Below are 16,697 nucleotides of genomic sequence, written 5' to 3' on the forward strand. Positions count from 1 at the left end.
ACTTGTCCCTAATATAGCTGATTTGACTTTCTCCACTGTAGATTTCATTCTTTATGGTTTCTAGCATTGGTTTTAATCCTGCCATAACATTATTTGTTTTCTTACATTAGTTTCCCTTTGTGCCATTGTGCCAGCTATCGTTCATCTCTCATTTCACATATTTTCTTTAATTTCCTTGACAGTGGAAAGGAGATGCTATCTATAATAAATTAATTAAATTTCTTAATCTTCTTTTTTCAAAAACATATTCTAACTCTTGAAATATGTTTATCTTTCTTATATGTGTCATGAAATTATTTTAAAGGATTTAAGTAATTGTCCTGATTATTTATACTTGAGCCAGAATAGATTTAGCTCAGTTTACTTTCCTAAAAGGAGTGGGAGAAGATTCATCAAAGATCCCTTAATTGTTTCCATGAATAAGGGAATCCTCCACTTAGATCTTGAGATGAAAAGCTGCAGGATGTAGTTTTATAACATCATTTTGATGATTTACCGGCTTGAATGGAGTGGAAGAAGAAGCTGAGGCCACGGGCATTTCCAGGCAGATCACTTTGTTTCTATATAGTTTCATTCCCAAGGTTGTTGAAACATGAGAAGGACTGCTATTCTGTTCAGCCTTACCTCTACTCCAGGTAGATGGTGCAGTCCTTGAAGGCAGCTTTTTCTTTTTGAATGAAGGTAACTCCTCATCCCACTTTGTCATACCCATTCAGTTGAGGAAAAAGTTCTCTCATCTGGCATGAACCCATATTAATAAGAAACCTGATCAGAAGAAAGCTTCTTGCCTGAAGGCTTTCTTTTGGCGTGTATTTGCCTATTTGCTAATCTTGTTTCAAAATGGTGTTGGTCCATGGTGCTGCATTGTGCTCTAAATACAATCAACTCCTCATTCTCTTAGAGGTTGCTCCTGTCTCTTACCCTCACTTTTTTGAAATTTTGGAGTATTACTGGGATCTTATAGGATTTTAGTCACTTCTACAACATTGAACTTCCTTATTGGCAAAGAAAAAGTTTAATTGTCCTTTAGTGACATCTTTCATACTGGATCTATTTATAATATCTAGTAGAAATGCCTACAATTTTACTCTATCTAGTTTTTACTCTTAGTGACACAGCTATCAAGATATTAATTCCTACTTTACTCTTGCTAACATAGGAAACTAAAAGTAATGAATATGTAAATGTTTCATCTCCACTTCCTAGAAGGAGAGTCAGACTTTTGTTTATTGGACTCCCAAGAGTAAGTAATAATGTCTTCATGTATTTGGAGACATTTTGAAGCACCACTGGAAGCCTTTGTTTGAGATGCGTGGGCCCTTGAAGTCCGGAGCCAAAAAAGGATAACTATGAAAGAAAGGGGTGGTGTGACCTATGAAGATAGTTGGCTCTCTAGGGCCTTGGGTGGGTAGGAACTTTGTGGATCCTATAAATGAGAGGCACCTGCATGGCCCCCCCATGTGCAGGGCTTCAGGGCTGACCGGACCTGAAATGAGGATGGCTGCAGGTGTGCCAAGGAAAGCTGGACCCTGGGCATGAAGGCATAAAGGCGTGGGAGCTACAACCAAGGTCTCCATTCCCAATGTGGCAGAAAAAAATAAACCACTTTCAGAAGGATCAGGTGAGTCACAAGGAAGGAGCACAGGGATTTAAATCACTCTGGAGGAATTTTTACAAGGTACTTTGGTCAATCTGAGCATATTGGTAGTCAATATGAGGAAGCATAACCAGGACCTCAGGAGCTCCTTAGAGAGAAGCTGGAGAAAACTGAATAATTTTTAAAAATTATAATTATTTTAATTATACAATTTTTCATGAATATAGCCTCATTATAGGAATAAAAAGAAAGAGAGAAAGAGAGAAGGAAAGAAAGAAAAAAAGAGAGGGAGGGAGGATAGAAATGGAGGAAAGAAGGAAAGAAATGGAGGAAAGGAAAGAAGGAAGGAAGGAGGGAAAGAAGGAAGGAAAGAAGGAGGGAAGGAAGGAGGGAAGAAAAAGAATCAGGTCCACTATCTTAGTTTAAGCATTGCTCTCAGATTGGTGTCTGTAGTTTTTCTCTCTTTCTTTCATCTACGTACTCTTTTCTATTCTACTAGAGAGAAATATCTTTTGTGGTATTTTGCATAACTGGCTTTATTATTATACACACACACATTTTATATATATCAAGTTAAAAAAACTTTACAATATGTATTCAAAAACTTTCCACATATTGATTTACCCCATCAATTTTAACTGTTAAATAGTAATAATAATTATAATTGGCAACAATTAAGGGCTTCATAGGCACCAGACGCTGTTCTAAGTGCTTCACTATTAGCTTATTGAATTCTTGTAACGACTGTTTTATGAATGAGAGAACTGAGTCACAGAGCATTTAAGTAAGTTGCCCCAGGGCAAAACTGTGTAAAATTCCCTGCCGGTCTACCTCCAAAACCTGTGAGCAGACACCACACTATAATGTACTGGATTCCATTGTAGAAATGTACAATTGATTTAATAATTCGCTACTGACATACATTTAGACTTTTCATGATTTGATATTACAAACAGCTGTAATGAAGTTACTGGTAACTTAAATATTTAGTGGACATTGGGATATGATGGGCCAGTTTTCACACAGATGATTAATTCTTTTCATAAAACCAAATGTAATGAATGTTCAGATTTACTTAGCTTTTAGAAACATCATGGCTTTCCCTCATAAACTATGGTAATTAACTATATGACAAACTCCCTATAATTAAGGGATAAATTGCTGACATAAAAATAAAGAATGCTTGCATGCTATAATTACTCTGTAGCTTACAGTTTATCAAACATGTAGTTTGAACATGAGGTTATGCAAGTACATACCTTCTAAAAGAAACCCTTTGCCTTCTCCGCACAAAACTAACAACCAGAAAATGAGAGCTTGGCATAATTATGCTAAAACTACTGGCCATGCCTGCAGACCAAGCCTTAAGCAGGCACCCTCCCTCTCCTCAGAGGACCAGCTTTAAGGGTCTAACATCAGTCTCCAACTATCAATTATAGAGATTAAACTACCAGGAAGAGTTTTGTGTTCACTTGTTTCCCATTGTGAACTATGATGAAAAACAATATATTTACTCCAAATACTCCATATCACAAAAAGAAGAAAAAGCTATTGCGGGCTTCCCTTAAGTGGCGGCCTTCCTCCCTTTCTGGCTGATGAGCACATGTACATGTCCTCTCAGCAGCAGAGCTCCAAAGGGAAGCCTGAGATGTATTCCCAGCACCTGGACTCGTGATCTTCCTGTGGCCTGTGTGAGTGCAGGGAGCAGACCATGCACTGTGCAGACAGCGTTCTGCCTGGAAACAGGAATGAAAAGATTGGAGACGAAAATTGCAGCTCAGCAAGGTATGTGCCAATGCACTCCGGAGGGTAAACGGGAGAATCGAATCAGACTCAAATTGTCTTTATTCTCTAACTACCGGAGTGGAAACAAAGCCCATGAATTTGTCATAAACAAAAAAATGAATGAAAGAAAGAAAGAAGTTAATAAACACGGATCTCTTGCAATCTATAGATTCTAATAGAATAGTTTTGCTTTCATCATCTAATATTTTAAAACTCACTGTAAATAAAAATGAATTAGCATAAAATCAACAAATTTTTTTTAATCATTTAATATATAAAATGATATAATGGTATATAAGAACATTTGTCAATGCTAGGAGGCTACTAAAGAACCTTTATGCAAATAAGTATGTTAAAAAGCAGAAGACTGATTATTGTTCTAGTTAATTTCAGAGGTATATAACATGAAGATTAATTGTTAGCCTATTTTCTTCAAAATATGTTTAAGATCTCTTCTTAAATTCTACAGTTTTCTATCTTTATTTTTTAAGTTAAATAAGATCTAATTTTGTACAAATTATTCATTTTTAAAAAATATATTTTATGATATAGGCATGTATCTTGAAATATTACATTGTATAATTTTTCTTTGCTGGTTATCAATGATGTGGACTTTTGAAAATTGCTCATCCACTTGGAAGTTCAGTTTTATTAGCTATACAATGAGGAAATTTTAACAGGGCATCAGCTAAGCCACTGTAGAAAAGAGATTAAAATAATCCAATGGCTCAAAGAAGAAAGGAGTTTATTTGTTTCTCAGAACCATCTAGAATGTATATGTGGACTGCTCCGTGAGCTCATCCAGGAACCCAGGCTGTCAAGTTGGATCAGTCATCTTAAAAAATTAAAGATTACTCCAGTCATTACCTTTTCCATTTGGCGAGAAGGGGTAGAATATGTCCAGGACAAGAATCTTCAAAGAGATGAATCAGAGGTTGCACCTACCCCTCCTGTTTACATTGCATTGGTCTCAACTTAGTTGTCTGGTCACATCTATCTGCAATGGAAGCTGGGAAATATAGACTATGGTGTGGCAGTCATGAGTGTAGCTAAAATTGGATTGGGGAATTCAGTTACTATAAGGAAGAAGGGGAGAAGGGATACTGATGAACTATTAGCAGTCTTTGCCACTATCACGATACCCAACAATCTAAAAATTGTTGTAAGGAATGAAATTATACTCATAGAGTACACAAGTGCTTTTGTGGAATATACATAAGGAATCAGCGTAGTACTTGACACATACTGAATGATCATTAAATAGTAGTTGTTGTTGCTATCATTATTATTATTATTATCGTCATCATCTAGTACTTCTATCCTCACCTAAATGCTTGAATTCCCTCTACAGAATCATGGATAAGTGATTATTTAGCTATTCTTGAATATCTATAGTAAAAGGAAATTTCATTGCTCTTAAGGCAGCCCTTCCATTTTCAGAAAGTTTTTACTTCTTTCTAGACATTATTTATCTTCTTACACTTTCTTTGCTTTCATCCTAATTGTGATCCTTGAGGCCCTGCAGAACAAATCGCATCCCTTTGCCGTACAACAGTCCTTCTGATACTTATGGGAAGCTATTGCTTCTTCACTGAGTTTTCTTTTTCTCTAGACTAATCATTTTTTGCTCTTCCAAAGTCCTTGACTTTGAGTCCACTCACCATCCTAGACACATTCATTCGCTCATTTAACAAATACTTATTGAGTGCTGACTGTTCTATTTTATCAACGTCCACCTTAATAACTCACAAAGGGCAGTACACAGTATTCAAGTTGGTCTGAGCAGAGCAAACCATCAGTCCCATCATTCAAGATATCACTCTCCCTAAGTGGGATCATATTAACTCTTGGCAGCTGTGTCATGCTATTGACATACGCTGAATGTAGCCTACTACACTTTCTGAGCCTTTTTCGTTTGTGGAGTTAATCTAGATAAACTCTACCCTCATGAACTTTTTTTAATCCAAATATAAATCATTTCCTTTATTTCTAGCTAGTTGTTAATTGTATCTTATTGTAGTCTCTCAAGAACTTTTATTCTTTCATCCAATGTATTAATTAACCCTCACAAATTCATACCATCCAAACCCCCGATTAGTATGTAATTGAATTCTTCATCCAAGATATTGATCAAAATGTGGATGTGGTCAGGGCTGGGCAGGAGCCATTAGTAACCCTCCGAGCAATCATTTAACTGGCTACAAATGTGCATAACTGCATCATCATTTAAGAAATATTACTCTCCCTAGTTCATAAAAGTCTCAAGAAAAGTATTCCTTAAATATTTGACTTCTTTATTCACTGCCATGCCCTGTGAGGTCTTGACCTGCCATTCAAAGTGCTACCTGGTCTGGCTCCATTCAGCCCAACCTGACCCTTAGTGCCTCCCTGATTAGGAGAGCACGATATTTTCCTGCTGCCAGACATTTATATATTCAGATTCAGCAAATACTTACTGAGCCCTGATTATATGCCAGGCATTATACTAAGCAATTTCTCCTATAAATGGAGCATGGAAGAAATGGAATATATTTTATGAAAAAATGCATATATTCTCAAGTAAAACTATCTTATTATTTTGCTTACGTGTGAGACCACTGCACAACGTTCCTTATCTAGAAGCCACGACAAAGTACAGGACATATTTCATGTACAGCTACTCATCTTTTAGCATGAGGGATTCGAAGAAATATTTTAAATGTGATATACATTTTTCTAAGATGATGTCTTCAGTGACAAAATTCTTGCTAAATATCACATTAGACTATGAGCTTGCTTCAGGAAATCAGAAATGACTGTGCACGTTCTCTGAGGAATAATTATTCATTTGCTCTAAATAACAATCACATTTTAGAATTTAAATTATGAATCACCTGTATAGATGTTACCTTTTCCAAAGGACTTTCTACTCGAGGAATGCTGATCATTGGCATCTGTGCCAGATTATCCATGTGTATATGCTCATTTTCTGGTTGTCTTCCTTTGAAATTATTTACCACACACACGACCTAAAATTTCAGAAAAAAATTATAGTTTAAAGCAAAGCCAAGGTCCCTATGACCGTGACCCTTTTGAGTAGCTTAATAAATCTAATCATAATAATAAATGATTAAAATTACTTAAATATTACATGCATATAACTTTAAATCCAGATTTATCTTACATAAATTTGAATAGTTACTCCACTGCAAATGTGTTCAAGAAAATTCACCAATTAATATGTAGCTCAGTTAATAATGACAATTTTATTATTCTAAAATTTCCATTAAATTAGGTTATAGTCAATGCTCAAATCAATCCAAAAATAGCATCATATCCTTATAAAAATTCAAAGCAAGTTAACTTTTCCCTAATATGGCGAACCTACAGCTTAATTTGAATGCTAATTATTTCCTATTGCTTCAAGATCGTAACATTCATAATAAACCTTCTACAATTGGCACTCCCTAATTTAGCAGCATCCCTTTAATTAACCTGGTTTATTGTCTATTATTGTAGCCCAATATATGCTTGTTATTTTTCCAACAATAGCTTACTGGGATACTACTGAAAGAGAAGACTTTTTACGAAATAGGAATTGACCCTTGTTTCAACTGATTATATCTCATAGGTGACATAATTTGAATTAAACCAGAGGTTATCATACTCTAGTGTGCATAAAAATAAGGCTCTGGCACTGTTAAAAATGCACATTCCTAAGTCCTTCCCTAAAGACTGATTTTGTAGGTGAAGGGTGAGGCCTAGGAACTGACACTTTTAAAATGCGTTCCAGAAGATCCTGATGCAAGTGGATCATCTTTAAGAAAATGGTGAAGTAAACAACACAGGAAAATTACTTGCTATTATTTGCTTATACTAACTAGGGGGTAAGTATGCTTGAGCCTTCTTTTTCTGGGTTTTATATTCTATTATCATATCAAAAGACAGAACTCAGGGGCCGGCCCCATGGCCTAGCGGTTAAGTGCCCGCGCTCCGCTACTGGCGGCCCGGTTCGGATCCCGGGTGTGCACCGAGGCACCGCTTCTCTGGCCATGGTGAGGCCACGTCCCACATACAGCAACTAGAAGGATGTGCAACTATGACATACAACTATCTACTGGGGCTTTGGGGGAAAAAAAAGGAGGAGGATTGGCAATAGATGTTAGCTCAGAGCCGGTCTTCCTCAGCAAAAAGAGGAGGATTAGCATGGATGTTAGCTCAGGGCTGATCTTCCTCACCAAAAAAAAAAAAAAAAAAAACAAACAGAACTCATTTGCAGTTAATACCTAACATTCACTTTTTAAATAAATGCTTAATATATAATTACACATTTACATTATATATTTTCACAAATGCTCCATTGGAAAGCCTTTTCTTTGGTAGGGCTCATTACTGAATATTTTCAAAGGCCAATTAGATCTTGGTTAGTCTCCAGTTTTTAACAAAATTTACAAATCTACAAAATAATAACGCATACCGTGTGGCTTTATCTCCAAAAAAAATATTTCCTTGCAAATTGTTATATATTTATTATCCTTCCACTTCCTTGAGGAATTATAGATCAGAAGCGTAGATAAAAGCCTGATAATTTGATACCTTAACTTTATTACTGCCATCAAGATCTTTAAAAGTAAGGGATTCTAACAGCTTGGAGACAGGTACTTGATAAACCAACTATCAAATGATGACCCTACAGAGGACTAACAGATAGTGATTGTCCTAGAGCAAGGGGCAGCAAATTTTGTCTGTAAAGGGCAGATAAGAAATATTTTTGGCTTTGCAGGCATACAATCTCTACAGCAGCTACTCAACTCTGACTCTTGGTGTGAAAGCAGCCACAGACAATTCATAAAAGAATGGGCATGTCAGTGTCCCAATATAACTTTTTTTTACAAGGGCTGTAGTTTTCCAACTGATCGCTGCCTGGAGTGCAAAGGATAAAATCAAGAATTTTAGCTAACAACAACAAAACCAACAAGCAGTTTCACACCCGCTTCATGAAATATACACATACATGTCCCTTTTCATTAATATTATAAATTAATGGAAAATTGGAGAGATGAAAAAAATTACTACAAATTCTTCTGAAGAACACTTTGTTGAAATGAAATAACTGTTATTTATTATGACTATGTTATAACATGTGTAACTCACGAGATGAAGGAAAGTTCATTTAGAGTTAATATGTCCTTCTGAAATTAGTATAATTGTTTTTTATATTATTCAGGTGTGGAGAACTCTTTGAAAGGTTGTATCAACTATCTCTTTGCCCTCATTGAGGGTCAGAACACCACCATTGAAACAGCTGAGAATTGACATGTGAAATATTTAAATGACTGACACATAGTAGATATTCATTAAATGGCATCTATTAGCATAATGATTATTCATCAGCTGTTATTATTTAAATTATAAGGAAGGAAATTACCAAATCTTTCTTAGAATGGTATTCAAATATTTAATAAGTCTTGTCTGCTAACATTCAGTATGGAATTGATTTCCTATTAGTAAAATGCTCATAGAAAAAAGCAAGAGACCTGGTTTTGGATCCTGAGGCTGTATGTTCTTGGACAGTACTCTGGGTCTCAGTTTTCTCAATTCAAAAGTGAAGAGGTTGCAACAGATCACCAAGTTAGCTCCATTTCTTTGGTAGGCAAAGGTATGATAAATTCAACAAATGTTCAACATGAAATCCAACTTCCGCCCATCTCCTAACCCCACTGCAAAACCTGATCTTTTTCCAGACCCCTCACGGAAAGGCAACATCCTCGCACCCCGACTCCCCTAACGCAGTTACACAAGGCTGAAAACGGGGATTTATCCTTTATACCTCCTATATTCAACCAGTCATTCAATTTGTTCAATTTTCCTCCCTAAATTTTTTTTTGTGTGTGTGAGAAAGATCAGCCCTGAGCTAACATCCATGCTAATCCTCCTCTTTTTGCTGAGGAAGACTGGCTCTGAGCTAACATCTATTGCCAATCCCCCTCCTTTTTTTTTTTTGGTCCCCCAAAGCCCCAGTAGATAGTTGTATGTCATAGTTGCACATCCTTCTAGTTGCTGTATGTGGGATGCGGCCTCAGCATGGCTGGAGAAGCGGTGCGATGGTGCACACCCAGGATCCGAACCTGTGACACCAGCGCGCACTTAATCGCTAAGCCGTGGGGCCAGCCCCCACCTCCCTAAATATTTTGATTTCTTATATCTGCTTTGTTCTATCTACACCATCAACACCAAAGACTAAGCAATCACCACCACTCGCCTGGATTCCTGCATAGCTTTCTAAAGTCTCCCTAAATCCAATCTTGACCCCCTCCAATCCATTTTGTGCAATGATGTGAGAATGATCTTTCTGGAATGCAAACTGGATCATGTGATCCTTCTTAAAACCATTTCGTGGCCTGGCTTCCCATTTCTCTTACAGTGTAAACTCTGGCCCACCTCTGCGGTCTTTCCTTCTCGCAGTTTTCCAAACAGCTTCAGTTCTCCTTCACGTCCTTCTGTTTGGAATACTCATCTTCACTGTCTTTGGACACCATATCTTACCCATTTGTGGTATCTCAGCTCAGTATCACTTCCTCACCAGACTTCCTTGACCCTAGGTTTTTGTTTGTTTGTTTGCTCGCATGGAACTGTGATTCTTTTCATCAAAGCACCCTATCTCTGTATGAAATTATACATCCGTTAAAGTAATACTTTGGTTGATGTGAGTCTCTTCCAAGGTTGTGAGCTCCATGAAAGCAGAGACGCTGTCTCTTTTTTGCTCACTGCTGTATTCTCAGTGACACAGTAATTGAACAGATTAGTGAATGAGCATGCATTCAGGCCAAAAATTCTCAACTTCTCTGATTTAAAGTGACTTTCCTTTGAAACATTCTGTTTTTACATTCGTAGCTTTCATGTGTATAATTCTACCCTCTCCTACAAAAATGACATTAATAAGTCACCACGACACGTGTTTTTGTTTTCTTTTTCCAGTAGTGACAATAAATTAATCTGATCCATTTGTGATCATTTTTCCCTCTTCCCTTGGGGTAAATAAAACGTCTTTGCTGTATGTGGTTAAGTGCACAGGCTTTGAGGTCACACAGACTGGGGCCTTAATCCTAAGCTGTCTTATTTACTTACTTTGTGAGCCTGGGCAAGCTAGGTACTATAACTAGACCTGTTTCTTTCATCTGCAAAATGAGGACACTAATAACTACATCTTTATGTCTTATTGTGAAGATTATTTGAGTTAATATAGTAAAGAGTACTTGAATAACTCACTGTTATTACTACGATATGTTATTATGATATATATTAGATGATATATGTTTTTACACATAATAACATGACAGGGTATTGCTGTGGCTCAGTAAACTTGAATATTTCACCTGACACTGTAAAATACATCTTTTTTGGAAGTGCTTTGAGGCAAACATTTGTATAAAAATATTATTCAACCTACAAGTATTGTTCAAGTAGTATTTGCGTTTTCCTAAGCATAAGGATTCTGTTTTCTAACATTAAAGAAAATGCACATGGGATAAGAGTGATAGACTTAGTATACAATGTGATTCCTTGTTAGTTGTAACAAGATAGACTGTGAGTGCAGTGGAAATTCAGGAAAAAAGGGGGAACCAGGTAATCATGGAACCTTCCTGGGGAAGCTGGGGCTTATCTGAGAAAATCTCAAGTGCCTGAAAAAGGATTTGAATACAGTCGTCAAAGGTGAGGATCATGATACCCAGAGCCTTCTCTGTACCACACTCGACTGCACTTATTATAGATGTGATTTCACTTAACCTTCAAAAGAGCTCTGGGAAGTAAATAAAATAGTTCATTCATTCATTCATCAAATATTTCCTGAGAACCTCCTATGTACCAGAGCCTGTACCGGGTACTGGGAATATGAGGTGAAGAAAACAAATAAAATGTTCTCCATAAGGAGTTTATATTCTAGTGGCTTGACAGCAAAAAAAACAAAAACAAAAATATTATATGTGGTATATTAAAAGTTGAAACATGCTTTGGAAAAAAAGTAAATAGGGAATGAGGAAGAAGTCCTTGGGGGCAGGGTAGCCATTTTAAATACGGTTCAGGGAAGCCTCATTATTTGAGGAATAATGAGGGGCTAAGTGACTTGTTCAAGGTCACATATCAAGCAAGTAGCAAAAGTAGGGTTCAGCTGAGCCATCAGTTTGTCTGACTCCCACACCCCTGTTTTGCTCTCTAAAATATACAGAGAAAAGGGCATTTCACTCTGAGGCAAATGTGTAGGCTGGACAGAGTCTGTTTGTGAGAGAGGAAGAAAACTGACTGGATTCAAAGTACGGGGTTTCCGCTGCAAAGAGGGAAGCATAAACTCGCCTAGGAAGAGTGCAGACAGATTACTGGGGATCCCAGAAGTCCAATGGAAGCGCCTGGATTTTTTTTTTTTTTTAGGTGAAGAAGATCGGCCCTGAGCTAACATCTGCCAATCCTCCTCTTTTTTAGCTGAGGAAGACTGGCCGTGGGCTAACATCCATGCCCATCTTCCTCCACTTTATATGGGATGCTGCCACAGCATGGCATGTGGTGCATCGATGTGCACTCGGGATCCGAACCGGTGAACCCCGGGCCGCCGCAGTGGAGCACGCACACTTAACTGCTTGCGCCACCGGGCTGGCCCCAGAAGCGCCTGGATTTAATGCAGCAGGAAAGAGGCTTTTGTTTTTGGTTTTTGTTTGGTCATTAGCAATGAATTATGTTATGACGTGTACACAAGCAGAATGGGAGGTCTCTGTAGGAGAGTCTGAAGTGAGGAGGCAGCTAGGAACCTATAGATATAATAAAAGTAAGAAGCATTGATTTCTAAATTGAGAGGTTATCATCAGAATGGCAAAGAAATAAGGCATGGAAGAAATATTGTTATAGTGGAAACGAGCTGGGAATAGATGAATCATCGGGTGTGGGGGATGAACGAGGAGAATGAGTCAAAGGCAAATGCCAGACACTGGGTGACTGGGGGCTGTGGATGCCTTTACCCGAGACGCAGAGGCTTGGAGTAGGTTAGTGTTCATTTTATTTAGGAATCATCTTAGAGTTCTGCACACACTGCAAGATAATTGGAAACACCCCAGGATATTGCCAGCCAGAACTGTAGTCGCTGCTCAAAATAAATGTTCTACTTAGTTGCCCAAATGAGAAACCCAGGAATCATCATAGATTGCTCCCTCTCCTTCGCCTCCATCATCTCCAGTGTCCCATCAAGCTCCAAACCATTCCCCCGCCTAAATACCTCCCGGATATGGATATTCTCCCTTTTCTCTGTGCCCACTGAGGCCCAATTTGTGCCATCTTGTTTCCCTGGCTCTGCATAACTTGTCTCCTCTGTCCTCACCTGGAGTTATACCTTCACAGCACAAATTGTATTAGAGTAAAAGGGACTGAAAGGAAACAAACTATCATTTATGGAACTTCTTTCAGTCATTCATGGGGCTACTCACTGAACATACACTATTTTGTCTAACCTTTATAAATCCTCATAAGCTTTAAGGAGGCTGTTATTAGCCTCATTTAAAGAGGAAGAACCTGAGGCTCAGAAAGGTTAGAGAAATTGCTTAACAGCATGAATTAAGCACATAGAGAAGCTGAGATTCAACCAGCTTCAACTCACTTGAACCCTGACAGCGGCTCCCAAATCACCTACATTTTTAAAAAAGCCTAGATTATTCTAACATACAAGGCCATTTGGGATATTCCTCCTGTGTGCTTTTCCATTCCCCACCTCTTGTCACTCATGCTAGATGACTGGTACCATTCTAGGATGCCACGTTCTCTCATGCACATGCTGTGTCCTGGGCCTAGAATATACCAAAGACTCCATATGAGTTTATTTTATGAAGCATTTCATAGCCCCTGTGTGCTATGCTCTTTGTCTCTTCTTCCTTATATCCAGCCTAGACCTACCTGCTTTCCAAATTTTTCAAGTTTATGTGTCTCTTCCCCTTTCTGATTGCCCCTAATCCCAACATAGTTGTTCTCTTAAGTATACAAATCTCTATCATTACATTTAACCCTGTATAAAACTCTTTGCGTCTATCTTGTCCCACCCAACTGTGATCTATTTAAGTACATGGACTGTATCTTTTTCACATATTTATTCCCAGCACCAAGCACAGTGCCTGGATTATTATAGGGGCTCAGTAAATGTTTATTTTATGAAGAAAGAGAGGGAGGGAATGTTTGAGGGAATAACCTATTACTGTCTGACCCCCAAACCAGACTGTAACTCCCATAGGATCATGTTTATCTGAGCCTCCCTGCATCCCCAGTTCTTGGCACAGAGCCTGGCACCTGTAGGCACTCACACTCAGGAACAGTTGTGAATGAATGCATAAATGCTTATTTAGTTATTATATAGCTAAAGCATTATTTTACATGACCTTTTCATAAGGTCTTTTTCCTGGGTGTGTGGAAATGTTTGAAGGACCATTATGGAATGTTCTGAATATGTGCAGTTGGAGGGTCTTGAGCCCAAGGAGGATCCATAGTCCAACTCATCATTCACCACATGGTTCTCAGATGAGGACGTGACTGGGAGGACACTAGGGTTCTAGATTTGGCCTTGCAAGGTGTTAAAATGTTCACTGGAGTAAAGGGAAGGTGGCAACAGCCACAGGAAGAGAAGCAGACAGCCTGATGAGATGCCAGTGGAGATATCCTGGACCCGTGGAACCGAAACGCAGTTACATCTGACACTAGTGCTTTTAAATTTTGACTTTTAGAATGCTCTTTGCCTTGTTTATGATTATTTTCTTAGGATTTATGTAAGGCATTTTTGTTTTGTTTTGTTTTAAATGTCTCAACACGTTTCAACTGTGGTGAGTGAAAGCAAGGAAAAGGTTTTGGCCCAAGCCTGGGCCCCATTTTCATAAGGCTATAGAATATCTCTGGGAGAGAGAAAGGGAATGATATGAGGGAAAAAAGCAGCACGGAGTGTAGACCAGGGATGAGGGTGTAGAGCAGGGATGAGGGCAGAGTCACCACTTTACCCCAGGAGGTTCCGGAGGAAATAACTGATTTAAAATGCCTGGTACATAAACTGTGCTCAAATCTGTGGTAGCTGGAAAGGTTCATATAAGTTTTTGCTTACTGGTTATGGACTAGTGAAAGGAGGTTGCAGAAGGAAAGTGAAGCCTGAGAAGCAATTGAAATGTAATCAAAATGTAAATAAAATGTTTCTTATATTCCAGTATGTCCAGGCAAAAACAGGTTTTGATTTACAGTCTACACTTAGTCCATCTGGGTAAAATGTTATATATCCATACTTACAATGGACTGATTAACTCTAAATCCAGACAAAAATATATTTTCCAACAACCAAAACCTATAGAAATATTCCAAGGAGATTTTATAATAGGAATAGAGATGGGATGCTTACTTCATTAAAAGTCACTACATATGCTCTTCACTACTTGATTTTGTGGCAAAATCTAATTTCAGATGGTATTGGCTTGGAAACTACCCACCAATTTTTAGTTATTGATGTGAACCAGTTCATCTCACACGTGAGGTCTACCTGTTAGGGAGCACTATGACTGGGTGGCTCCCGGAGAGTTCTGTGCTGAGGCACTAGGGTACTTTGAGATGCTCTAGATACTTCAGGATGCCAAGTGCCCTGAGGAAAGTTTAAAAATACCCAAGCAACCCAGTCTTAAAATCTATCCGTGGAGGCCTAAGTGTTTTTAGTCCTGTTCCGTTTTATATCAAAATATTTTGTTCACTTTTAAAAATAGAATTTACATTTTTTTCCATCCCTAAACCTGACTTTAGGCAGAACAAATGAGGGAGGAGAAAAAAATGAATGACTTAAAATATATGTATATTATCGTTTGATATACCACATGTAGATAAACCCAGTGATTCACACTTGTATTTTCTTACAGAGGTTATACAAGTTAATTTAAAACTCAATGATATCCAAATAAATTTGTACTTACCAGAAATACTGCTATAGATATTCCAACCAGAAACCCTGCTATCACGTCTGACCAATGATTTCGATATTCTGCTACTCTGTTGAGTCCAGTAAGAAAGGCCAAACACATTAAGCCCAAGCATAGAACGGGCTTAGCAAGTCTTGTTCCTTTGGCTTTGATTGTGTTGGTAATGTACATCTGAAATAACAAAGAAAAAACATGACTTTTCATGAAGGTATTTCCTTGCTATATACCTTATATATGTATACGTACACATATATATTTATAGACATATATATGTTTTATACGGTTCAATAATTAACTATATTTTATGAATTTTTTGAAGGAAGTTTCTTAAGAGTAGAATTTAAGCATAGTGATTATTTAACTTTGCTTGCCTGATATTTACTAATGGCTAATTCTTATGCAATATTAATCATCTAGGAACGCTGAGCACAGACATCCCAAGTGACTATTTTTTTAACTTTTAATCTGCCTATTCCTGTTTCATATGAATTTACATTTTAGATCAATACTGTTAGAAGGAGAAAACTGATAAAGGAGTGTTTTTAATGTTTACATTTTTGTATGCCATATTGAGAGGATGCATACTTGATAAAATCAGAACTTGTGAATATAGCTATAAAACATAAAATGGAGTAGATTTTCACTAAATAGACATTATTTTAAAGAAGGAATTTAAGGTTCAATGCAGTGCCAAGGTTTGCTTTTATGTTGTTACCTGAAATTGTGAGATTAACTAAATTTTATCAGCCAAAATTAGGACAACAAAAACACTTAATTACGAAGGAGAATTGTCAGCTCAAAACAAAACAAAACAATAAATAGATACCTACATTTTTAAAATCTTCACAGATGCTAATGAAGAACATATGGTGTCAATCAATTGCACTGAAGGAAATGTCTTTAAATTGTGAGCCACTATGCTCAAGAATAACCCGGTCCTTCCCCAATATGATTTATTCTATAGCTCAATTGCTTATAGTTTAAACCATGTGTTACTATATAAGCAAATCTGTTGACTGCAAGGGAAATGTGTCAGTTGTTATTTCAAGTCATTAGTAAAGTAATTATAAAAGAGATGACTTTGACAGCACAATAAGTTTTTATGGTATTAATGTCAGTATCTGATACTGATAATATAACTCTGAAAAATACTTAGAAATGCATACAACCACTTGCCTATTGTCCTTGAGCTGAAATCTCCTTGAGCTGAAAAAAAATACATGTGCCTAAGAATTAAACCAAAATCAGTGCCTAAGTTTTTAGTTCATAGTAGCCATTTTAGAGTGCTATGAAATTGAGTGATTATCTTCTCTGTTTTTCGTTTTTTTTTTTCTGGGCAAAGTTTGCAGCCCTGTTAGCTGCCA

The 16,697-nt window shown here is 37.4% G+C and overlaps 1 protein-coding gene across 2 annotated transcripts in view; it reads right to left on the reverse strand.

The window, feature by feature from the left end:
- PLPPR5 (phospholipid phosphatase related 5) overlaps positions 1–16,697 on the reverse strand; it is a 108,601-nt gene that overhangs the window by 16,840 nt on the left and 75,064 nt on the right. Inside the window, exons 4-5 of one of the 2 annotated variants that reach the window (XM_058538610.1) lie at positions 15,328–15,504; positions 6,271–6,390 (exon numbers count right to left, since the gene is read on the reverse strand). In XM_058538610.1, coding sequence (XP_058394593.1) covers positions 6,271–6,390; positions 15,328–15,504 — 297 coding nt within the window. Of the gene's footprint in view, positions 1–6,255; positions 6,391–15,327; positions 15,505–16,697 lie in introns of both variants that reach the window. The other variant, XM_058538609.1, reaches the window with a different exon arrangement.

Source organism: Diceros bicornis, chromosome 4 (genome assembly GCF_020826845.1).
Source record: "Diceros bicornis minor isolate mBicDic1 chromosome 4, mDicBic1.mat.cur, whole genome shotgun sequence".
Taxonomy (NCBI): domain Eukaryota; kingdom Metazoa; phylum Chordata; class Mammalia; order Perissodactyla; family Rhinocerotidae; genus Diceros; species Diceros bicornis.